This window comes from Amphiura filiformis, chromosome 7 (genome assembly GCF_039555335.1).
Source record: "Amphiura filiformis chromosome 7, Afil_fr2py, whole genome shotgun sequence".
Lineage (NCBI taxonomy): Eukaryota > Metazoa > Echinodermata > Ophiuroidea > Amphilepidida > Amphiuridae > Amphiura > Amphiura filiformis.
In genome coordinates this window covers 49,615,704-49,643,185 of record NC_092634.1, presented here as the reverse complement: position 1 = coordinate 49,643,185, position 27,482 = coordinate 49,615,704, and the positions used below count along the sequence as shown (strand labels likewise).

Genomic DNA, 27,482 nt, shown 5'->3' with positions numbered 1-27,482 from the left:
TACGAATTGACAGCTTGATTGTTAAGTTTTGTAACATAATATATGGTATTTACATGTTATTTATGTTAGGTAAACACCTTCACTTGAAGAAAAACAACAAAATTCAATTAAAGCTATTACAAAACTGCCGAAGTCATCGATTTTCATTGTGTCATAAATTATATTGGTATCTGTGTAACACCATGTACGAGGGGGTATCAAAAAGTTTTAGAAATCGCCCAGAAGTGAAAGAACTATATCAATGAAATTGTGTCAGTGCAATCACTGGTCCTTGTGTACACTATGGTGCAAAAATGGTCTCAGAAGTTTACTTTTTTTACAGGCGACGCTAGATGCTAATAACCTACTGCCCCAGTTACTGCGCATAAACTGCAAGATTGAGAAAATTGAGGCAAACAGCGTTATTAAGATCCTGCATTTGAAGGGTTGCAGTGCCTAGAAAATCGATGATGAAATGAAAGTTATCTTCGGTGGTGATTGTGATATTGTCACTGTTGCTTTTTGGAAAATGCATTTTTATTTTATCACAGATTTTTTGGGCACTGTAACCCTTAAAATGGAACTTAATCATGCTACATGCCTCAATTTTCTCCATTTTGCTGGTTATGCGGTTACATAGGCAGGTACTGACATCTAGCGCCTGTAAAAAAAGTAAACATTCTTATGAGACCATTATTGCATCATAGTGTACATAAGGACCAGTGATTGCACTGACAAAATTTCATTGATATAGCTCTTTCACTTCTGGGCGATTTCTAAAACTTTTTGATACCCCTCGTGCAGTGATAAAATCAGATTCAAGAGAACAATGGCAATATAACGAAATTGTGTTACGTAGTTCTGGTTTTTTTTAATCTTCGAGGCAAAATGGACAGTGGCGTAGCGAGGGGAGGGGCAAGTGCCCTGGGCACCACATGGGGGTGGGGGGGGGGGAATAAAAAGGGGTCAACGAAGCCCTAGCTCCTAGCAACGCAACTGAAAACGGACGAACGTGAGTTTTGCTTTTAGATAAAACTTCAGAATTCAGTTCTGTCAAATGTTACCTATTTTTAAATAAAAAATTAAATTAAAATTAAAGTTAAAACTTTTCATGCAAGATAGTGGAAATCAGAAGACAACTATACTTAAGAAACCTTAGCTAAAGATATGAAAGTTGAGGTAGACCTTTTTAAAGGACTCTTGTATGTATTATATACGATGGACTTGCGGCATCATACAAAGATTCAACCTTAAAACCGTTTACAAATTATTAAGCATTCTAAAAAACAATATTTTAAGATTTTGTAATTTACTCTGAGAAATTGCCTGGTCACAAATGTTAATGACACAAAAGACATTCTTATTTGAATTTGTACTTTATTGACAACATTTTCGATACAAAATTGTGACATTTTAATAAGCTATAATAGATACTATAAAGATATCTTATGTACATAAGTATTAACAAATTTAACATAAATACATAGTTACAACTAAATGAGCTACAAAGTTACAACCCTAATATTAATATTGAAGGAGACAATGATTTCAGTGAAACAGAAGTCAATGGACTGTTCCAGCAACTAACTGCACTCCCAATACCATTTCTATTAGCTCAATGCCAATGTGTTTGTTGGCCATAGGAGAACTTGCCTATTCCAGATAAATACAGCACTTTTTTTTTGGAATTAAAAATATATTATCATGTTTTGCCAATCTTAATCTTTTAGTAAGTTCTAACTGGCAATTTCCTTTTTGTCCTGTTTACGATGCAGTTAGTCGCTGAACTTTCTTATTCATAAAACATTCAAATCCATGTAAATGGGTCATATATACATAACAAATATAAAATGGACGGATATTTTATCTCCCTGTGTGGAGATGTGTCTTCTGAACGACGACTGACAATTTCAAGGTGATGAACCATTGTGCAATTTATGTATACTCTCTAAATTCCAAAGAGTGAAAAAGTCAATCCTCCTCGGAGTGACTCTTCGGGTCAATCGAAAAGATTGACATTTCAATCTACAAAGAGTGAAAATCACATATTTTCCTCCATACGAGTAAAATACGAATTTCAATCTTTTTAGAGTGAAATGTTCAATCTTTTCATAGAGTGTTCCCGCAGCACAATCTCTCTCGATTGAAGTGTGTTTAAATTTAATAAACATAAATAAACTTCAATCGAGGGAGATTGTGCTGAGGGAACACTCTGTGAAAAGATTGAAAATTTCACTCTAAAAAGATTGAAATTTCACTCTTTGCAGAGTGAAAATTTTACTCGTATGGAGAAAAATATGCGATTTTCATTCTTGGTAGATTGAAATGTCAATCTTTTCGATTGACCCTAAGAGTCACTCCGAGGAGGATTGACTTTTTCACTCTTTAGAATTTAGAGAGTAATGTCACTAGGAAAAACAAATTATACCTCATTTCTCAATAATGTATTCATGTATCAAAATGAGTTATTCATAAAAAGAATAAATTTTCACTTTTAATAGTATATTAATATTAGCCGCCTATAAATGTGATATTGAAACATAAGCATAAGGGGAAAGATAAATTTAAGTGGAATTGAACAATACATCTTGTAATTCGATCATTACACAAATTTAAGACAGTTATTATTTGTTTTATATCACTCATACTGAAATTCAATAACATTTTAAGAATATTTCCTATTTTACATGCAACACAACAACCAATTCTGCCTTGGCTTAATTAATTTTATATCAAAATTCACCCCCAACTTAAATCGGCGAGTCCACAAGGTAATGCATGCTAATATAGCGCAAAGTATAGTAGCATGCTGTGTCTGACCAAAGCACGGAGGCTCATTACCATGGTTACGTATTGCTCGGCATAAAGGTCGTTGGGATGGAAAACTATCAAATGCCATTGGTTGCTGGTAAAAATATCAAATGGCAACCAACCAATGAACTGTCTAGAATGTATGTAAGAGTGATATAAAAAAAATAATATGCTGAAAATTCAATCTAAATTCTGGTTCCTGAGATACCAATTATTTCATATTGTTGTAATCAATGAAATGACTGAAGAATAGACTTCTTTTAGCCCATACTCAAAACCCTTGTTATGCTAGTGACAAATGACTTTTTGTGTGACTGTGTCATATGCAATTATCACACTATCTTGTCAAATATTGCTTTTATAAATAGCAGTGTCCTATATAAACTCATTACTACATTTATTTTTCTGTAACAACAACAATTAAGCCAATTTGGTTTAGATATGGCATGATTTAGGAAAAAGAAATGAAACCTTTTTGGAAATGTCATCACAAATTTCACAAAACAATATTATTACAATGTTTTGTAATGAAAGTTGTGATGTCTTCAAAAAGGCTCCATATTTTTATTCCATATACATCAGAACCACATTTTGTTTTCAAATGAAAGTGAGGATATAAAACATCACAGATTTCACCCAAAAAATAATGAAAGACACAAGAAACACATTTTCCTGCTCAAAGTGAAAAAAAAAACCCTTTCATCACAAATTAATATAATAAAAGAACCTCTGTAATTTTTATAGATGGCATCATGTGGGTGGTTTTGTCCAAGATATTAATTTCCAACATTTTTTTTTATTCTTCATGCCACGTCTGATTTGGTTTAGTGATGACCATGGCCATTCAGTTACATCCCCTTCCTGCTTCCATTTTGTTTGTGATGTCCAATATCCTCTCTTTTCATTCTTGCCCTAAATCATGCAAACATTTGATTTGGTACACAGATTACCATGGCCATTCAATTACAAGCGCTTTCTGCTTCCAAAATGTGAAAATATTGACACATCTATTAAAGAGAATGACTTGCTGCAATTAGTAAACCTTTTGTAAACAATATATCACACGTTAAATTGTACATAAATACAAAATAGGCCTACAAGAAAATAGGTACATACAGAAAAAAAACACCAATTTAATTTAAAGGAGTATTTCATGATCCTAGCATCCTCTTTATATGACATTTTTCAGTAGATATCCACGAAAAGAGCCTATTCCCAAAATTTCTGTTGATTCCGATTTTGCGTAACTTGCGAGTTATACATGATTATGTGTATTACACTGCTCCATAGACAATGTGTTGTAATTTCGTTCTGGTATACCAGAACGAAATTCAAATTCACAATATCTTTGCTAAACGAATTAATCTGCAAGAAATTTTTGTACATAAACATTATGTAGCCAGAGGTTTCCAGTGGTATAAAAATCTCAACTTTTTTTGAGAAAAGTGGGGGATGATGCTGTGGATCATGAAATGCCCTTTTTAACGATTGAATATACATGTAAAGCAAAATCTAAATTTAGCAAATTGTATATAAGTGAAAATAGTCAAGATGTGGTATTGGAAGAGTGGAGCTGGGGACATTTCAAGGCTATTGTTATCTCATCATGTTTTCCATAAAATTACATTGCATGAAATGTTGTCTTCAAAACTATCATAAGAATATAGGGCAATCTAATTTGATCTGCAAATTTTGCATGAAATTGTCAATATAGAAATATTGTTACAGCAAATATGACCTTCTTTTTACCAAAGTGCAAATTATGTTGTGTCTGGTCTATTCCAAAGTGAAATTAACAGAAAGACTATGGGTCAATATTTTCTGTTTGACTGATTCAGTACAATTACGGTAGCAAATACCAAATTATCTCTGGCCTTTTCTATTTGATTAGATACCTATTGTAGGGGAACAAAGAATTAACAGTTTGACCTGACCATGAACTTGAATTTACACTTGCACAACACCATACACACGTACACCCCTACATGGCTATGACCCATCAACTGTGAACAAAAATAGCACACCCACAAATGTGGACCCAAATTGTGGACCTAATCATGATACACCCAGTGAACCAATATCCCCTATAGGGTGCAGGAAGAGGAGGGGCAATTATGCCCCTTTGCTCTAAATACCAGAACAAAATAGTATTTGTCAAAGACTACTCGCGATTGAGTCACAAACCGCTAAGGCCCATGAATACGGAGCGAAGCAAGCAGCGAGCGTTCCCAGTAGTTCATCTCCCAATGGGTAATATAGGTACATGGTCATACCTAGAGTGTACGACCCGATTTTGGGGTCAAGAGTCCGAAAGGTCGCTGAACTCTGAATTGGGTTGCCAGTCTGCTGATGAAAGTTGAAGTGTCGACTGAAAATTCCAGGTACGCAAATTTTTGTGTTGTGATCAAAGGTTTAAACCTCTAAATTATGTTTACTACCAACACAGATGAACTTTCATTCTAATGGTTAGGGCTAGTTTAGGATTAGGGTTAGAGTTAGGGTTAGGATTATGGTTATGAATATGGTTATGAATATGGTTAGGGTTAGGATTAGCTTACATAAAATAATTGCATGAAGGTTGGACCCCCCCCCCCCAGCTTGATGAATTACAAGCTAGCTAGTGAGGGCTGAACAATGTATGTGTATAATCAGTTGCTTTATTTTGTCTTCATATTTTCTTTGGTAAAACAAATCTGCAGTTATGTGGCTAATTGGGATATTCCAGTTGAAATCCATACACCCCTATGGAAGTCGTGGCCTTAATCTTCCACACAGGGCATGTACATTTTAAATGGAGATGCCCATTCAGGAAACCCCATTTGAAATGCCTTCCACAGGGTGTATGGATTTCAACTGGAATAGTCCAGTTGCAATAAATTATAGTTTGAAACGGTTGCCAACTCAAATTGTAAACAATGAACAAATGAAGTAAATACATAAATACAAGGCAAAATCAAATTACACTTGATAGTATACAAATATTGACTGCTATGAGGGGCACAGTTAAAATTATAGGCCCGAGGTGATGTCAAAACCATGACTATGCCCGAAGCGAAGCTGAGGGCATAGTCATGGTTTTGACATCACCGAGGGCCTATAATTTTAAACTGTGCCCGAATATTAAGCAGTCAATATTTGTTTTATATACCGAATAATATAGATTCTTCTCATTTGATTGGTTAAAAGATTTCCTGACTGACAAGGCCTACAAGCTTTTAACTGCATAGGCCTTTAGGCTTAAATGCACACAGCATGACAGTGCATGCAAGAGCAAGGGTGCAGAATTTGGACCGATATCTACCGATGTCATAATCTAAAACAACCCTACCGTTTCTGTGCTAACATCACACACTGCCGAGTCTCCAGGTCGTAGTAATTTGTCTAAAAAGTGACATTTGGCAGGTATAAATCCTTGACATGTAATATTTTGTAAACAATCACTGCACTCACTACGGCGGCCGGTTAAAGATCGTCGTCAAGCAAGGAGAAGTCAAATTCATTGCGAACTGTGAACGCGATAGTCTCAACACTCGTAATCAACGCCCGGCCGTATAGTGGAGTGCGCAATGTATCTGACGATCTGTGTATTCGGGTTGCGATTATCCAATTATATCCAATTATTTTCCGGGCATAGAATCAACTGTGCCCGGGCACAGTTGTTTTATGGCGTCATCTTGATAGAAAAAGGGGGCACAGCTATTTTAATGACTCCACTTTTAACCAATCAGATGAGAGGAATCTATATATGAGGTATATAATTTGAACTAACGTTTACAAAGGATAAGGCATAGTCACCAAAGCAATACATTTTGTTCAGCATACATTTACCTCGAGGACCTAATAGATCTAGCTTTTGCTGAAATCCCGATCATAACTGTATTTCCTCAAAAGATTCAACTTTTTTGTCCATTCAACTGATTTTAACTACATCATACTCTATACCATCTAATACATGTGACTCGATCTGATCCAGTCAGACCAAAGTTGTTTAGATCAGCAAAAATAAGGAGAAAAAAAAATACATAAGAAAACAGACATATTAAAAAAAAAGTTCGTAACTTTGCAACAAAGTATACCAGGAACTTACGAGTTTCAACATCTGCTGAGCTTCTAGTGGGAGGTCAACAACTATCTCGGAGCCAACCCAATAGCGCTATCGCACTGATAGTTGCTGTTGATATAGTTCAGACATACGTGTCGGTACTAATCAAGTAAGTAGTGGTAATTACTATATTTTCAATCTATCTGTCTTTGGTCTGAGTGGATCAGATCATGCCACATATTTATACCTAAATCACTGCATAACAGTGTTGTTCAAACCTACAACTGGAACAACTTGAAAACTTGTTCATCACAGATTTAAGGTTTTACATTATTATTCATTATATACCTCATATGTAGATTCCTGTCATCTGATTGGTTAAAATTGGGGGCATTGTTTCAACTATGCCCTGTATTTGAGAGAATTTCATCAAAATGAACTATTGACTGGTGATGGAAATGAGCTATTGACCGGTCACATGCGTCCTGATCAAACTGCGCAATCGTAACTGCATACATCCAATCGGTATATAAAACGAACATTGACTGCTTTATATTCGGGACATGGTTAAAATTATAGGCCTGCGGTGATGAGATCACCTTGGGACTATAATTTTATTAACTCATGTCCCTCATAGCAGTCAATATTTGTATACTATTTCCAAGTTCTGTTATAATTTCAGCTCTGATTTATAACCCAGTATTTGAATGCTTGAAATATTTTGATCAAATGTTTTAAAAGCTTGTTGAGTATGTATTTGTTGAGGGTGTAACTATGGTGAGGGGTTAACCTAATAAAACAAAGGCTTCAAAACCTACCCAACATGGTATTTGCAACATCAAGTGTCACGGTTATCAATTTGTCTTTGTTAACTGATTTTAGACACTGCAAATGAACTCTGCTGCTACAGATCAGTCTGATGAATAACAAAGAAAGATTTTACCATGTTATAGGCCTATATGCTTACATCAGAGCTTTGCACTTGGCTGTCTATGTAGACTGGAAGTACGGAGTACTGGAAGCATTATTTTGATTGCAAATCATTATATTGGATACTTCGGCAGGAGTCTAGTCATTATTATTGGAAGCCCTGGAGCTTGCTTTGGATCCTTTAGTTGGAGTCTTAGCCTTCTTAAACTTCTTTGGGTGTGCTATCTTGATGAGCATATATGCTGTTGGAAGTTTCTTACCAAGAAATGGTGGATTGGTCACGTCACTAACCATAATTACATACTCGGCTGAAACAAACAAACAAAAAATGAAAGGAAAAGTTTTAACATTGACATTAAATGATATTTGAATGTAAAAACTAAATAAACCTTTTAAGATTCAAATATATTTAAATCTTTTAAAAAAGATTTTTAAGATACTGTCCAACTGCCCAAAATAAAAGGATCAATTCATTGATCAATTACATGACCACATTTGGAGAAATTTCAACATTTTTGGCTACCATCAGGAAAAATTGGGCTATTTTCTGAACAAATCAAGAAAAAGTACCTTTTCAAATACCAATACCAAATACCAAAATGCTATGTTGGTAGCACGTCCCCGTATGGTCATTTGTACTGAGTGTATGTTGGTTCTTTACACTTTCATGCCATTTTTATTTTTTGAACACAGCATGTCATTAAATACTAACAACTGCAAGGTAATATGTGACACGATCTGGTCCATGGGGGCCAAAGGCGGCAAATTTGAAACTGAGATAAAGGTAATAATATGGAGTTAAAAATAATAAAACACATAAGAAAATATACATCAAAAAAACTTCATAACCTTAGATCCAAGTATGCTAGACTAGACCTTTGGTGTTTTCAGTAAATGATAGCCTATTGTATGTGGAATGTAATAATTACAGTAACTCAATTTTCAAAAATGCCTCCTTTGGCCCCCATGGACCAGATCGTGTCACATATATTTTGCAAGATAAAACTTATTTGTGACTTTAGTTGGCCTGCAAAAACACTTGTGACTTCAGTTAAAAATCTATTCAGTGATCTCATCAAAAGTGTAAAAAAAAATCAAAATTGTTTGTAAATTGCTTAAAAGTGAAGGATATTGTCATTTGGTATTTTTGAAATGAAAAATTTGGCATAAAAACAAAGAAAACATCATGACGAAGTTGAAGCCTCATTCAAATACATGTAGCTAATTTATATACTGTCAGTAATATATATATAAATTATTTGTGTAAATTCCTTGGGCTTTCGGCTGAACCACTAGCAGGCTATGTTAACACATTTATGACAATGACAAAGGTACCAAAATCTGAATAATTTTTACGATCATCCGGATGAGCAAATCACTGAATGGACCTTTAAGGTTGGCTAGCTTCAAAAAGACAGTGTTTTTTTACATGAAAAACAAAACCAAAAACAAGATTTTAACTTTAGTTCAAGGTTTAGTTAAGGTTGGCTAGCTCCACAAGGACACATGACACAGTGTTTTAGCATGGGAGTAGTAATGAATTCTATTCATTTGGCTAGTCATTGACCTAGTTCCTGATATGGACAAAAGCAATGTTGACAGATGATAGTTTTACATAAATTTTGAAAAGGTTTTATTGAATTCAAAGATAAAGACGGTCATAAATCAAAATATTATATATGCCTGTTATTCCTAAATGTTTCCAGCCAATTTCTAAACTTTCTTTATAGGTAACCTACAGTCACACACTGATCTGAAATTGTTATCAACCATAATGGGCAGATGGATTCTATTTGCTTGACTGCAAAGCTTCATAACACTGGCATTTAAATGGGCACTAAGGGGTCTTAGTGGAAAGGTTGGTACAGGGATATGCTGCAGATTTGGGTGCATTTTCAGGCTTTTTGGTATAACTTTGGGCCAGAAAATTAGTTATTTTTAGGTCTCTTTTTCCTGAAATTTCATATATTTTCATACAATTTGGTGCATTCCAGCTGCACAACCCTACTCATCCAAAATCAAGACCCTAGAATGGGCATTAGGGGGAAGCCCCCCTCTTCATCACCCCACTGATTTTGGAGAAAACAATTTTTGATGACTCACGCTACAACTCGATCTTACACTACAGATCTTCTTCCTCCATCTATATATTTGGAATCTAGCTAAAGGCATTTAGCATGCAGCATTCAGTACAATGAATGCTCAATACTGTAATTTCATTGGTCAATTGCCATTTAAAATATTTTCATACTACATGTACTCAGTTGGAGTTGATGAAAGAGTTATGCCCCCAAATCATACTAGGCAGTTGAAATGAGCATCACACTCACTACCCCTGACGGGTCTACCTCGAAAGCACTTTTTGTGGGGTTAACTTTGATCATCCTTGGATTGTATTGATTTGATGTTGACATTAAATTCACATCTATTGAATGATAGATAATAAATTCATTATCCCCTGTTTGTTATCATGTAAAATGAAATTATATTGAAGCTGATGATGAGGCCGCTTCAGACCCCAAACCAACGATATATTTGATATTGCATAAACAAACAGCGCATCACTATTAACATCCTTACCAGGTCTTGCAAATCTTTCATCTCCATACAACTTCTCCCTCTTTGCTTTGTATGCCTTAGGGTCCTTCTCCTTCAGCACAACTTGGTCTGGATAGTCATCCAATCCTGTATTGAATCAAAACATACACAAATCACATTTAATCAATTAATTTATTACCACATCACACTAGTCTTATGGATCTGTACCTATATTGTCCATTGTCCAATCATAGAAACCTTGTAAGCTTTCTGTCAGGGCTTCCCCCTCCTGCCCGCTGTTGCGTCTTTGGGAAGAACAGAAAGTTCCAAATCTGTATTTTTATTAGCCTATATGGCAAAATGTAACAAAAGATGACATCTCAATCTGACAATATACTCAGACAAATCTGATCAAAACATTTTAAAAAATCCAGTTTTCAATCATTTTCTGTGATTTTTATGCATAAATAATGGATAATGGGAAATACAAAACACAAGCATGCAACGAGTCATATATTCCATATTAGGCTTACCAGATGTTGGAGAAACAGTGTAATTCCCTTTTAGCAGTTAATAAAATGTTGACAAGAAATAATACTAATTTAGAATTTGTTTTTGTTTAACTAACTGGGGTATTTGGGTAAATTTTAGGGATCATTTGGTGGCCAATACTTGAAAATGGGGTCTATTATGTAACGCATATGTGGGTGTACTTCTGTGGTGAGAATCTGTTTTTGAGGACGACTTTGATACCCACTTTGATCAAAAAGTGCCGGGGTCTTTCACCCACACAAAAATTGGGGTCTCTGGGTGATGACTAAAAACAGAGTGTCTTTTGACTGACACATATCATAGACTTGACACCCCCGGTTGACACCCCTCATCGGCCAGGTTATTGACAATAAGACCAATCGCCATTGTAACTTCCGGTTTTTGAGAGCAGTTTTGGGACACATTGACATCTGACATATCTGCTGAAATTGCTGTAATTATTACTAATTTATTTATTACGTCATAATGGTATCATTGAAAATATTAACATAATTAATTTATACAATGATGTTGTTTTTTGGGTTTGTTTTCATTCTTGTAAAACATTTTAGATTATATTTTGTATGCACAAAAACCAATTTTTGTGAATTTTCCCAATAGGTCAGAGGGCAAGCTGTCCCACAATGCATTGCAAATTTCCAATGCCGATTTGGCTTATTTCCATCATTTTGTTTGAGGAAGGTATGAATATACAACAGATAACAAATATCAATTTTGATGAATTGTGTCTCATGAGCCACAAACAATATCTTGGTGAATTTATTTTGACAACAAGATGCTTACCATCACGGTGACAAATGGTCAAATGAGTGCATGCAAAAATACAAGATGAAAATCATGCAATTAACATACATACAACAATCCAATACAATGAGTAAAATTGATCAGGTCAAATATGTTACTAAAAAAAGAGTTAATTAAATTGATTTGTATTAATCAAAACATGCAAAAAAATGTATTAGAAATTGGTAAAAAAAGAAATCAATTTTATGTTAATAATGGAAAAGTTATATTATGAAACAACAATAATATGTCATTACTTTAATGAATACATGCAGTTTAATTTCTGTAATTTGCATGCTTAAACAGAGACAACCCATCCAACTTCTTTTGTATTATTACTCAAATTATACAGATTAAAAGTATTTCATTTTTGAACTGATAGTCAAAGTTAAACATGCATCAAAGCTGAAACTGACATTTGTATCATTGATTTTTGATTCATTTTTGTTTAGCTGCATTGTTACTATCCAAAGTAATGAAATAACATGCAAAAAAATAAACCTTTTTTAATTGATTTATTGACAAATATCTCCCAATGTTGATTGCTTTAGGTCAACACCCTCACGGATGAGCGTATTCGCCTATTGCACGGTTCCGCCATATGCGAGGAGAGCCTCAAACTGGCAATAGACATGAAAGGAAGTAAATTACGTAACTTTACGCAATGTTATATGACTGGTTCAATTCCCATTCATGCATGCTGCCAGATCGAGGCTCTCCTTGCATATGGCAGAACCGTGCAATGGGTGAATAGCAACCTATTTGGAAACATTTTTCACATAATTAATGCTGGTGAACTTGACATAAATTATATAGTCTCTTCCACTACTGCATTGATTCTGTTACTCTCCACACAAACTGTCTAACCCATGTCTACTAATTTTTACATAAAACAGCATTTCTGATTGGCTACAGATATGCCACTTAAGGTACATCTGGAAACTTTGAGTTCGATTCTAAAAATAGTATGAATTGGGGTCTATGCTATATATGATCACTCCATGTGACTCATGAATATAAAGTAGCCGATAAACATATTTCAAATCAAATAGGGTCTGTAATGTTATCACTGGCAGACTGTGTGGAGTGAGCGGAATTAAAGTGATGGTGGAAGAGACTACATTGAGGGTAGTGCCACTAGGATCCACAACATGCTCATCTATTAATGCACAGTTCTTTAACCCCAATACATTTAGTACAGCATGACCTTTGAAATTTTGAGTACAAAAACTCATCCTCTGGAACTTGAGGTCATTTTGCACTATGATTTTTTAATTGAGGTTATTGAACTATGCATTGGGATGAGGCTGTTGTGGTGGTCCATAGTGTGACTTATGATTTTCATGTGAAAATAGTTAGGTATGTGTTTGGCAAAAAACAAGGTGCAAAGTACTAATATGTCTAGGCAACAATTTAAAGAATTTTACAATATGACACAATATAACACATGGACAATTGCACAGTGACAGACAGGACAAAAGCACACAGCTAGGACAATACACATTTGCAGTACACAATTAGGGTGCCAATTGGCAGGATCGTACATAATTTTTTTCTTGGTTGCTATAAATATGGCAAACACAGTAAAAAAATGGCATGAAAATACATGAGGTGGAGGCTGGTCCAAATTTACAATGGGATGGGTATAATGTCATAGATCCACCTATAAATGGAATATCCACTATCAGTAGGCCCTAGCTACAACTTATTGAAAAGCAACTTTCCATACCATGGTCATGATTCGCATGGTTTTGCAACAAGCTGTTTGTACGCTATTCTCTATCAATCCACGATGTTATGAGTTCCGCCGATTACAAGCTGATCAGAGTATAGATATGATTATATGCTAAAGAAAGTGAGGGAAAGATTAGGCATTACAGATTAATTTTAGACTCAGAGTTAGTGAGCTGGGGGTAGACTTGGTGACTTAGTGGTAGGTTTAGGATTAGAGCATGGCATGTGTAGGTTTATGATTAGAGCAAGCTTAAGACTTGTGTAGGTTTAGGATGTTCAAAAGGAATATATATGTATATATGTAGAGGCTTTCTTGACAGGAATTCATAGTAACTTATATAGAGTACTCTGTCAGTTATCACAATACCTGTGCAGCCTTCCCTCAATCAAACAGACATTATACCTACACATATAAATACTTCTGCTATCCAACTTTTCTTCAGTACTGATGAAATCAGAGACACATCTGACCAAAGCTTGACAACATGACTGCACCGATACTATGATAACTGACAGCATACAAGTTGGGCTATTCCATTTAAAATCCACATTACCCCTGTGGAAGATTTTGGAAATATCGGCCACAGGGGGACTATGAATTTCAAATGGAATAAGCACATTAGGCAGCTCCATTTGAATTTCATACACCCTCTAAGAAAGAATTAACCCGAATCTTCCCCTGAGGGCGAGCGAGTTTCAAATAGAGCTGCTAATGTGTTCATTCCATTTGAAATTTATACTCCCTCTGTGGCAGATATTTCCAAAATCTTCCACAGGGGGAGTGTTGATTCTAAATGGAATAGCTAGCTGAATCCTTTAAGGAACACTATACAGTTACAGATGAGGGCTGAGATGGGTATCAACTGGAAGGGATATTCCACAATTACAATTTACACCCTTTGATTCTGTCCTATACATACCCTCATCATCTTCCTCCTCCTTTATCTCCTCATTATTCCCTTCCTCATCTATCAAAGAATCACGAGATGCTCGAGATCGCACCTCATCATTGCCTAGGTTTGTATGCATCATATCAAGGGTTGTTGGGATATATTTTGTATCAGTATTTCATATGAAAATTTAAAAACACTCTCTTCAAAGGATTTTCAGAACTTGTCTTGAAATTCTATAAGAATTTAATATGTAAAGTGTAGACTTAATATAATTTCTGTCAAATTTTAATTTGATTATTCTTTGTCCAAAATTATTATTAAATAATACATTAGTAACAACTGTCAGAAAGATTTATGGTCAAAAATTTAAGCCAAAATAATGAGGTAAAATGAAAAAAAAAATCAGGTTTGAAAAAAAAAAATTCATGCAAAAAGAAGCAATATTGCTTAAAGTTCAAGAGAAATCTCTGCTACACACACATTTGAAAGGCCAGTCTTGTTTGTCTTGCAGCTTCTGGATGCTTTAGGCGGGTATACACAAAAATATTTTGACATGTGTGCTTCCATTAAGTAAAAAAAAACAAGAAGAAAGCTCATCAAAATAGCCTTTAATCATGCAACGCATTACATGCAGCCAGCAATTTCAAGGTGGATTTAATAAGGCTTTCAACGATCATTCAAAATGACATATAGCGTGATTGACTAAATTCCAACAACTCCAACAATAAAATGCATGTGTAATGTTAAATGGAAAACATATATAGGCAACTTATATAGGCAATGGAGGCAAACTTTAACAATCTTTTGACTGACCATCCATGTTTGGTCGATCCTTTTTAGGAGTATCTGTAATTGTGATAACATTTAAAGGCTCCGTTTAAGCCATCTGATATGCAGACTAATATGACATTAATCAGTCAAATGACTCTTAGATATGACTAAAATAATATGTAGTGTTAGAAAACAGACATAGGCAACTTATAGTATTTTGCAACTTTGTCCATCCATGCATGATATTCAGACAGATATAGCATTAATCAATCAAATAGATGACTCTAATGCTTCAAGTTGATTCTTTTGATGTTATTTGCTTCAAGGTTATATACTACATAAACTAAACAAATAAAAATGATGGCGTAATCCTCCTGTTCCTGCAGACATATTAGATACTTAAACTTTAAAAACCCTCTCAATCCAATTCAGACTAATATAGCATTAATCAATCAAATATATAACTCTTAATGCTTCAAGTTGATTCCTGTGATTTTATTTTCTTCAAGGTTATACACAACATGAACTAACCAAATAAATAAAAGAAATAATTGAGTAATCTTCCTGTTCATGCAGACATTATAAGATACTTAAAAGTTAAAGCCCTTTCAATCTAATTTTCAACTCAAGAGCCACACTTCTATTCAGTTTCTGACATGTTATGGACAATAGGCTACTATTTTTAAATGAATGATTTGAAAATGCTTCAAGGTTATATACTACATGAACTAACCAAATAAATAAAGAAATGACTGAACACTTAAAAGTTAAAGCCCTTTCAATCTAATTTTCAACTCTGGAGCCACAATTCTATTCAGTTTCTGACGTGTTATTACCAATAGGCTATTGTTTTTAACTGAATGATGTGCATACACTGCATATTGGATATATGTAAGATTACTTACGCATCATTTGTGCTACATCACTAAATGACAAAGTAGGTGACTCTATTGTAGTAAAGAGATGGATTGGTGCACATGAAGGCAGGGCAGGGAGGGAGAGATAGAACAGGAGGGTGAAAGATAAAGACGGGAGGAATTAAGAGACAAAGGGATAGAGGAGGGAGGGAGGAGGAGAGAGAGAAGGGAGAGAAACAAGAGGTCAGAGAGGAGGGAGGAGAGGAGAGGGAGGCGGAGGAGAGGGAGGAGGGAGAAGGAGAGAGTGGGAGGGAGTGCAGGAGGAAGGAAAGGTGGGAGGGAGAAAGATATGGAATGGTAGAGGGAGAGTGACGGAAGAAAGAGAGAAGGTATGTGGTTGTGAAAGGGGTGTGTGGGGGTGTGGGGGTGGGGGGTGTGTACGAAAGTAGTAAAAAGAGAGAAAACACAAGATGGTTAGTAAAGACAGAAATGTTAAGAACATGCAAGAAAGATGAAAAATTTTGTCTACAAATAGTAACATATTATGTAAAACTGCACAGTCAACATTTCTGACAGTCATTCCACTTTCTGATCATTGATGTTTAGGACTATATGTAAATAGATAACAAAAACTCCATTAATTGCTAACCCTTTACTAAGATAGTTCATGGTCATTGTGATTAATTGAATCATTAATGCTCTATGTGCTATCCATGCGCTTCAATGGAAAAATTTTCAAGTTTTGAAATATTTTCTCAAAATATCAAGAGCTATCTTAAGAACTACTGAATCAATACTAGGCTTGTTTGTACCCATTGTAATGCATTTTTCATGCTGATTCCAAATATGGTCATGAAAATTTACATTTTTGAAATTTTTGAATTAAAAAAAAAAATTGAAACTTGTCGTCTGCAGTCGACACCCGCATGAAGAGAGTTAACATATCGAGTGACAAAACAGTGTATGTGCTCAGTGTGACTGAATAGATGCATCGGGTTTGCCTACTCTGTAATAGGTGCATTATAAGTCTCATTCTTTAATGTTCATTGAAAGACATTATAGTAGAGCAACATTAGCAGATTGTCAGTAGCAACATATTTGGAGCACTTTCATTGATACAAAAATCTCTACAAAAATTCATCTGCAATGTATTTTGATACATTAAGTAGCCCTCCAGTATATATCCACTATGGCAAATATTTTTCACAGGGGCTATTTTGTATTCATAACCTCATTAATAAACGCGATGCGTGCGATCCAATCATATTTTATTATTTGCGAAACGCGAACGCAAATCGAGGTCATTAATATCTCACAATTGACCGCAAAATGCGTAATTATTGTTACAATGTCGCACACAATTGACTTCTGCGTGCGCGGTATTGTGCGTCCAACAAACTCTTGCTGCGCTGGCTCCCCGTATTTGGATTACGCGCTACCATATTTTGCACAGATTGTGATACGCACTTTTGTTATTGGTCGCTCTGTTTTAGCCTGATCGATTTTTGGAAATGGAAGATGTAAAAATCATCTATTGTTATAAACTTTTGAGCAAAATTTGGTGTTATTTTGTAAGGTGAAGAGATTAAAGTGACGGTTATGAATGAGGTTAATAACTTTGCATCGGTAATATAGTCGGGCATTGTGAAAAATCTAAACATTTTGCTTTGGACCTCGAATATCCCTCGCCCCTCGGGATATTCCTCGGTTCCAAAGGCAAAATGTTTAGATTTTTCACAATGCCCTCCAAATAACCGATGCGCAGTTATTAACCTCTAAACATTTCCCTCATGTATTTTAAGCCTTATTTTGCACCAATTACAAGTATGTACAATAATAAACTGTGCATATGAGTGTACAATGAAGTTTTTTTCCCGGGGTAAAAAAAAAGCGTAACATGGTTGAACATAGACTGTCTATGGGCAGAGACCGACTGTTTAGCAGGAGGGAACACTCCTTCTTACCCCCATGCTGATGTGGTGTGGTGTGGTGGCTGCTGCGGCCATACTTTTTTTTGAATACTCACTTTTGAACATGATATTTCTTTAATTTACCATAGCTGCAATTTCACAAACAATGCAAAACCATTTACTCAGGTAAAGGTGCAAAAATAATCTGGTCACAGGTCGATAGTCCAAAGGGACATGAGTCCAAAAACTATAACTTTGTTATAAACCCTAATCCTAAACTTTGCCCTAACCTAACCCTAACCTGTAACCTAAGCCCTAATCCTAACCCTAAACATAGCCCTAGCCCTAACCCAAAAACCTAACCATAACTCTAATCCGAACACCCTAAATCTAACCTAACCTTATCCCATACCCTAATGCGAACCCTAACCTCATCCTTAACCCTAATCATAAAACATAATAACATAAAATGCCCTAAACCCTAACTTTAACCCTTTTGGGACTAATGACCCTTTGGATTAATGGGCCATCCCGAATAATCTACTTTTAACTACACACCTAATGGGAGAGAGTGCTATTATTGCACTCAAATATAAGACAAACACAAATGACATGCTTGATTACTAGGTGCATATGTCTCATTTTCTATATGCTAATCCATACATCCAATAAGAGTTTGCCAACACCAACATTGAATACTAATTTCATGTGTGGAGGTGATATGGATGTACAAGTTTCCATGTTGACAACACATCATCTCATGTTGTGTGTTTACTAACACTGATATAAAATGATCACTAATGCCACATGTACTACAGTGATTGTGGATCCTCGAAATGACCATGGCAACAATACTATCGCTGATATCTAAGTACTTACTCAAGACCTGAATAACATCAATTACATCAATAAAAGAAACATTTGTTTCTTCATCTGAGTGAGGATTTCGGAAAGAAAACAATCACAACATAAAGGTGAAACAAAGAGGAGTAAGATTAAAACATTGACATTATAAAAGAAACATTAATTGTTATGGATTAGAATTGTTAGTTTCTTGTTACCTTTGGTAAATATTGGCTGCAAAAATGGGCTATCCCCTATTGAAGATATGACCTTATCTTCCACACATGGAGTGTGAATTTAAAATGGGGTTACCTGATTGGGTGCATGACTCCATTTGAAATCTACACCCCTGTGTGGGCAATTAAGGTCATGTCTTCTATAGATCTGGATTTTGAGTGAAATAGCCCAATGATTAAAGTGATACCAGTACCAAATAAAAGCAACGCTTTCTTGTTTAGTTGTTAGAAATTGAAGAATGGGACTTAAACGACTTCTACAAGGTGCAAACATCTCTGCATTCTTAACATTGAACATATGTGAGAATTATTACAAATCAAAACAGTAAAATCAATTTGAAAGTAATAGAGGTTATCCATATTCTATAAGTTGCATATCCTATCAGCGACTACTATAATTGGTTTGAATGAGGAATACTACGGGAATCAGCGCCGTTTGTTAGAAGTCACGCATGAGTAAAGTGGATAACCTCTATAAAAAGGTATGTATACTTCGCTAGCCATATTTAGAAATGTTCACTTGAGGGTTGAGGCCACAGTAACTAAATTCTATACAGCCAATTTTCAATTCCAATAATGCACGATGAGACAGACTGCATTGTGGGTAATATGCATGGAACTCACACAGTATTCAGTGTGGGTGAAATTGAACTTTGTAAAAAATGTTTCATATTTGTGTTTTGGATTTAGAACAGCAAATGTTATTAATCAATTTTGAGTCCTGAAAAGTTGCAGTTCCCATCCACACCACAGTTGGCAATGGAGGAGATTGGATCATTCATCTCTTGTCTATGTCCTGAATGTAGAAGTTATGAGAACCATTGGAATTGCAAAAGGCAGTGATGTAAAAAGTCATGACTTCTCACTTGAAGTAAAATAAGGCAACTAACCTGAGTGACATTCAGTGACTTGACCCCATTTAATTTGTGCAGTGACTTGAGCTATATAAACTAGGCCAAATCACTTGAATTGACCTGAATTTTAGTGACTTAAGAACACTGGCAAAAGGGCTCATTTTCATAGCTCTGTTTTACTCCAAATTAAGGGAAAAATCAAAACCTAATGGACAACTAAAATCTTTTATTCAGAAATCATGAACTATTAGGCTATAGTTAGTAGCAGAGTTAATTAGTATGCATATGTTATATTATCCACAAATTGTTCCGAAGTCAAGTTAGAAACACTGATTTAGTAATTGCAGTAGGTTATATCTTATTAAGTTAATATTAGTTCATCCAATACAGCCAGTGCACAGCATATATTACAAGTGACTACCCCATAAAAATTGCATAAGAAAGCATAAATTTTTAATACATTACCAACAGTTTTCCCAAGTTTGGCGCCTAATCGTAGCTGACCGGCAAGGCCAGCGGTTTTTGATTTTTTCTCTTTCTGGCGGGCCTCTTCTTCAATTAGTATGTCAAGAATAGAGAATGGGCGATAGCTGGGTGGTGGCGGTGCTAGTATCAAATCCTGCGCAAGCATTAGATTAAATATGCAAAGCAAAAAGGAAAAGCTGTATTGTCAGTTAATCATTAAGCAATACGTAATTGATTATTGTAGCGATGAAATGACATGGTTTCCAGTAACTAAACTAAATATCATAAATATTCAGACTTATTGGGCTATTCCAGTTGAAATCCACACTACCCCTGTGGAAGATTTTGGAAATATCTTCCACAGGGGGGAGTATGTTTTTCAAATGTAATTGGTCAGAGTTAATCATTTTGAAACCGACATTCCCACTTATTTTTGTTTTTTTAGTGTAATGTACATGCAACACTCTACAGTGTACTTATAACAAAAGAATGGAAAGCACAATTTCCATATATAATTTCCAATTTATCTGATATTTAATTTGCCTAAACACATATCCAAGATAAATGATTAACAATTTAACACATGCCAATACCCTACTAGTCACTGGAAACCTTGCCAAATGCAAAAATGCTTTTCAATCTGTTATACAGAACCAGCTTCCTTCCTTTTTTGGTCCCTTAAACATAGAAGTACACATGGAGTACCCCTCACACAAGGGTACCCGATCCTGGAGGAAGCTGGTTGTGATAAATGCCACAAAACAGATGTTATTGAGAATGGGTATTGCTATGGGAAACAAATGCAGTAATGCTTTCAACTTGTTAGAAGCAAATTGCTGAAGATTAAGGCAACAGGTTTGTTACAGCTACAGCTGATGATGATCATGTTTCCTGCTGATGATGATTAAGTCAACGCTTTGTTAATGAGGCAACAGCAACAGCAGCAACACAAATACTCATACATCACCTTCAGTGTGCTTTGTTCCTTTAGATGCTTTGCCTTGTTTGCCTTTGTTCTTCTTGGCCCCTACATCTTTACCCCCTCCTCCAGGAGAGACAGATGATTTAGCAGATGGCAATGACTTGATTGGGGAGGGAGCATAGGGGCGACCATGTTCAGACACTCCAGGAAGAATCATATCCTGTGCATGGGATATTTTGTGAAGTTTTATAAAAACAAAGTTGGTCACTAAATTGTAATGTAGACTCAGAGATGTAAGTGACAAAACAATTTGCACCCTGAAAATGGTCTGAAAATAGATTTGCACATCTTTCACATATGTGACGCGATCTGGTCAATGGAGGCCAAAAGCAGCAAATTTGAAATTGAGATAAAGACAAAAATATGGAGTAAAAAACAATAGATACATAAGAAAATACACATCACAAAACTTCAGAACTTAGTATGCTAGACCTTGGGTGTTTTCAGTATATGATAGCCTGGTGTTTGTATATGGTAACAATTTCAGTAACTAAATTTTCAAAAATGCCTCCTTTGGCCCCCATGGAGCAGATCCTGTCACATATATCTATACATTTCCTGAAACTGATGTCCCATGAAACTGAAAAACATTTTTGTTCAGCACCATTGAGAATAGATACGAAAGAATGCAATTGTCCCTTATCTAGCTTGCTTGATTGACTGAAACCTGTTACCTTAAAAGATGCCTTTGCTCCATCAGTTCTCTTGTTGTTAACAGGTGGTGGTACAGGTGAATCTATATATTCTGGTGCCCTACTGCTTCCTTCTTGTGGAACATCACCATCAGCGGCTAAAGTAAGAAGAAAGTAGAACATATTTTACAATGCTTCCTTACCATCAATGCTTACAAATGAAATTTGTTATTTTCAATCCCACTGCTATGGTGTAAAGATTATCAAGTCACGCTGTTCTGGTTTTGTGTAGACTTCTCCGTAGTCCACTTGCCCATTTTGCACATGGCTATCACATTTAAGCATAAAACTCTGATTTATATTGATTTGTCATTTGTGTGCAACTGATAGATTTTCACATCTGTATCTGATCTTTTCAGTCACCGCACTCCCTCTGTTTGTTAGCTTCCCAAGTGGGCTACTGACTTTGCCTTGCGGTTAAGATTTTTAACACGGGACTCTATGGAGAGTTAGGCCACTGGCCTAACTAAAATTGGGCATGATGTAATGCATCTTTATGGATCTGCCTTGTGATTGGTCGCCCATATCTCGCTATGGTTTAAATCTGCCGGGCCCGCGTCATTACAATTAACTACACCGTACACATAGTATCTGTGGTATTTGCGGCGCTTTTGTGTGACGCGAAAGTTAATCTCTCATCAAACATCAAGCGCGTTTTGTACTATAGCATGCAGCTGCATGCTTAGTACTTGTGGTTAATGGACTGATAAACAAGTATGCTTGACAGTGTGTTTTTAGAGAGCAAAGTCCAGGGGGTAAAGTTCTGCTTACAATTCAAAGTCCATAGTCGGATTTTCGGGTTCGCTATCAATAAACTGGTAGATTCCAAAATCAGAATTGTTCAGTATTAAAGTAAGCCATTATAATTATGCAAGATAATGTTGCATTCAATTACTTTTATTGTCACTAATCATCTGATATTTTTAACTCTTTATGACCATTTTACTATTGAATACTTTAATTTTAATAAACATCAGTATAATTTTAAGTTCAACGAAATGGGTTCATACATATTTTTAATAAAATTCGGCTATGGCATAGTCTAGGTTTTGTGCAGCAAAATGTCAAGTTTTCAAATACCCAGCCTGGTCATTCCAAGGACCATAAGCTTATCAGTCATTGAGAACTATGTCCTGAGTAGAGTAGGATAAAAAATAGGCTAAGTTAACCATAATTTTCATTCTTTACGTCCTGCTTTGACCCGACAATATTTCTCAGAGTTAGAGGGAGCAATCTGCCTGTCTGACACCCCTTGGTATGCCCCTGCATGCAACCACCCTGTCATAACTACTTGTCCATTGTGAATTACAACACCCATAGGCATTAGACATGGTTCCTCTAAGCTTGGCTGGCAGCAAGGCAACATTTTGGAAATCATGTTTGCAGTGATTATAACTCCAGAAAACAGTTAATGTCAAAAGTTAGCACACTGGTCTAAGGGAACAAACCAAAAGATCCATGACGTCCTATAAACGTTTCGTTTAGGGGGGAGGGGGTAAAAATGCTTGATTACGTTTGTACAAAAACATCGGTCTGAAGAATGTGTCATTAATATTATTATGTCAAAATTTTCAACATTTCATTATTACGTTTCTGGCAGGGAGGGACGGGGTCGGCTGAGAAACAAAACTAGTTACGTTTATAGGACGTCATCTATCTTTTGGTTTGTTCCCTAAGAAGCCTTGCCCTTGCTGAGCTTTAAGAAACCTGACCTCTATTTGACCCTTGACAGCTGGACTATCATTAGCAGCTTCCTTACTACATCCCCATCCATTATACCATAACCTTCAGATGGATTTCAATGCTGGTCTACTCTGCTCTGGTCCTGCTGTGCTGTGAGTACATCATATATTTAATTTAATATCCAATTATTATGTCCTCACTTTCAGCTGTACCTTCAGTTGTGGGTCTGCTTTCCCCTTGTGCTGTTGTCATCCGACTTGCATCATCCTTAGCACCCTGGTTATCACTCTTTGATTCACCTTTGACCTCTGAACTGCCTCCTTTATTCTGAGTGGATGAAGCCACTGATGTAGGTTGCTTTTCCGCATTGACCATGTTGGAAGATTCAGACTTGTTGGTTGACATGACACTACCATCATCTGATGAATATAACAAAATGATAACTTTCCTTACATAGAAATATCCAAAGAGAACAACTCAGAATTACCCTCACATAATGCAATATTAATCATCCATATTCCTTTGTCAAAAATGGAGGAAATACAGTGTACCTATTGCATTTATGGCCCCATATTGAACAATAACTTGCATCTTCAAGTTAAGCTTGACCATTATAACAGTTTGCACCTGTAGCACTTACCAGACGTTATTGGCAGAACACACTACTCTTACAATGCAAACAAGCACACACTTAAAATCAAAGTTTACAAGCACATGGCAAAATAATCTACAGGTACATTACTTTTGTCTTCCATGAGCGACACACCAACATGGAGGTGTCGGCTCTCTTTCTTTAAGCTCTTTGTAGATATCACCTGTAGTTCTTTGATAAACCTCAAGACTCAAGTGCTTAGATGCATTCTATGTTATTTACTTGAGTCTATTAGAGCTGCAAATTCAGTGAGAATCAGAGAACTGATTCTTGAAATGATTCCCCTTAAACTTAGTTTGTGAAAATCAAAATTGATTCTCCTAAAATCATGTCTATTCCACAAAGTACTTGCTAGATGAGGTTGTAAAGCAAAGTTTGATGAGATTGCACCAATGAAAATGCTAGAACTAAATTGTATGTATCGACCTTATACATGTACACATCACATGCTCATTAAAGTCCTTGCTATGTTGTGGACAGGAATACACACAACATTTTTTCACCTTACCATGGACATACCCATTACAGTTTTGTTTGCCTTACTGTGGACTGTTAAGAGTTTTTACCGCTGAGTGTATACTCTCCTTACACTTTCATCTGTGGACATTGTTTCTACTGCATTTTTATGTTATTTTTGATTAGTAATTGAGAAAGGAAAGATTGTTGGTGGTCCATGGATATCCACTTTTGTGCAGAGATTTCTCACATGTGCACATGTCTTTGATTGATGGTATTAGCGTGCACAACCCTCACACACACATCCCCACCCCAACTGTCTACAACCACTGATACAGTTTAGTAATATGTAAACTCGTACGTCTAAATCTGCATTCCAACGACATACCGAGGACGTTTTCCGCCATTTTTTGTGTGTTTGTGTATAAGATGAAATTCTACCAAGCAACTGCAGAAGTAATATCTAATGTATGACAGAAGACACATATTGCAAATGCATTATACATGCAATTGTGATCATTTGCGGACCTCCTTCAACAGAGTACAGTACCCGGTTGCAGAGAGGTCCACAGTTTAAATGTGAAGTGTCCTCGATTGACAGCAAACGCATACACCTCCTTATCTAGTTAACAGCGTAACCATTAACCTCTACACACTGACATTTCACTATTGCAAGTGAGAACTTTTGTGGTGAGATATGTTATTTAACTGCCAAACCATGGACCTGGTATTACACCTACGATGGGAGACCTATACCCATATGCATCATTACGGTGTCTTGCGCTCTCTGCCGCTCTCTTACAACTGTGAATGGCCATGGTTCCGCATTTTATGAGTCAAATGATACACGTTTGTTGGTGAAAACAAACACCCACACAAATGAAAAAAGCATTATAAATCCTTGCAAACATTTCCTACTATAAACATGAGTCTAATTGAGAGCTCACCTGCAGGACCTGTTCCATCTAGTGCTACCGACTCTCCCATAGTTGATGTAGGGGAGGGTGCTTTGATACCGGGTGTCTCTGACGTTTTTAACCTATCTTCCATGTAAATGAAATCTGTCAGGGGATATGGCACCACTTCATAACCGCTGCAAATAATAAAAGAAAACATGAAAACTTTATGTCACATCTGTTGCCAACTAATATAGCTACTGCACATATCTTCTTTTTTCTTCTTTCTTTTCAAAAAAATAAAATAACTAGAAACGACACAGTTTTCAACGCAAGGCGTCGAATGGGATGCCTCCACCATGGGGCGATTTACATGTGTACAAATATTATAATGCTAAAAGTCAACTGAGTGGTAATCAAACAAACATAAAAAATATGGGCAAAAATAATAGTCACATAAATAAGGTTGCCCATACGACCAATGTTATTAATTTGACGTTCCAATGACCCATTGGTGACCCCGGATGACCCCGAAATGACCTTCCAAAATTTGGCTCTAAATGTTGACCGTACCCACCAAGTTTCAAGCACATACAACCAATTTTATTAATTTGACCTCAGATGACCCCTTGGTGACCCTGGATGACCCCAAAATGACCTTCCAAAAATTTGGCTCTAAATGTTGACTGTACCCACCAAGTTTCATGCCCATACGACAGTTTTTGTAATTTGACCGCAGATTGACCTTTGACCTTAGTATATGACCTTGAACCTCACCCAAAACAAGTTGCCAGACTTTTTGACCATGACCCACCTATCCTGAAAATCTGAAGTCAATCCGCCCATCCATGCCTGAGATACAGCATCCGGACGGGGTCGCATGTCATGAATTGGTCATCTTTTGTGTAACATAATGTAAAATGAGGAAAATATCACCAATTGTGATTCACTTCAACACAACTTTTAATAAATACATTTTAGACCATTATAAGTATATATTTCTGGAAAGCTTATATTACAAGGATGCCAAATCAACAAAATATAACATCATAATACAGGGTGGGTAAGAAATATACAGGGTGGAACATCAACAAAATTAGTATCTTTCTTGTCACAGTGAACCCCATATTTTTCTTTTCTGAAAGCTATGTAGCTCAAAATAAATATGGATTCAGAAAGACATTTCATGGGCCCATCTAACAAATTAGGAAGAAAGAGTTTGGTATCCCTTGTGTTAAACATACAGGGTGGTCAAAAATTGTAAAATAATTTTACAATTTTTATGACATTTATCAATCAAAACTTTTTTCTTCCATTTCTGGCACTAAAACTAATAGCATAATTGAATTCCTCATCAAATTTCCTTAAAAATATGTGTACTTTTGAATAAGCAGGATGATTCGGGCCAAAGATAGGCCATTTAGAAATGTCAGAGCATTACGTGCACACTTTGTACAGTAACATATAGGAATTAACTAGCATTTAATTAGGCAATTAATTAGTTACATCTTTTGTTAAAGTTGATCTACTATGAGGTAGATCTACAATCCAGGATGATATATGTGCAATTTGTGGTCCATGCTAGTTGTACTTTTAAAGATACAAAGGTTTGAAGTTTGCCATATTTTCACAATTTTGTGTACAACTCTATGGGGCTCCCCCGCCCCGGCTCCCCATTGACAAATCTTACATATTGAAGTATAAATCTCAAAGTAGTTGTCCAATTGACTTGGGGTTTTTTGTATTTGATAAAGAACATAATTATCTACAAAATGACACCAAACTTTCCACAATAGGTACTATACTTTTAGAATAAACCAAACTTGAATTGTGAAGAAAGCATTTTCATGTTACGACTCCTCCATTTTTGGGTGACCTATTTGTGACATGCGACCACGGACAGAAGGATGGAAGCACGGACAG

The 27,482-nt window shown here is 35.9% G+C and overlaps 1 protein-coding gene across 4 annotated transcripts in view; it reads right to left on the bottom strand.

Annotated features, from left to right (window-relative positions):
- Positions 1 to 6,550: 6,550 nt before the first annotated feature.
- LOC140157273 (MORN repeat-containing protein 1-like) overlaps positions 6,551 to 27,482 on the bottom strand; it is a 35,507-nt gene continuing 14,575 nt past the window's right edge. The window contains exons 8-13 of one of the 4 annotated variants that reach the window (XM_072180401.1): positions 25,611 to 25,756; positions 23,756 to 23,974; positions 21,855 to 21,970; positions 21,166 to 21,340; positions 10,343 to 10,447; positions 6,551 to 8,070 (exon numbers count right to left, since the gene is read on the bottom strand). In XM_072180401.1, coding sequence (XP_072036502.1) covers positions 7,901 to 8,070; positions 10,343 to 10,447; positions 21,166 to 21,340; positions 21,855 to 21,970; positions 23,756 to 23,974; positions 25,611 to 25,756 — 931 coding nt within the window. In that variant the 3' untranslated portion in view covers positions 6,551 to 7,900. Of the gene's footprint in view, positions 8,071 to 10,342; positions 10,448 to 20,198; positions 20,353 to 21,165; positions 21,341 to 21,854; positions 21,971 to 23,755; positions 23,975 to 25,610; positions 25,757 to 27,482 lie in introns of all 4 variants that reach the window. The other 3 variants (XM_072180403.1, XM_072180404.1, XM_072180402.1) reach the window with 3 other exon arrangements.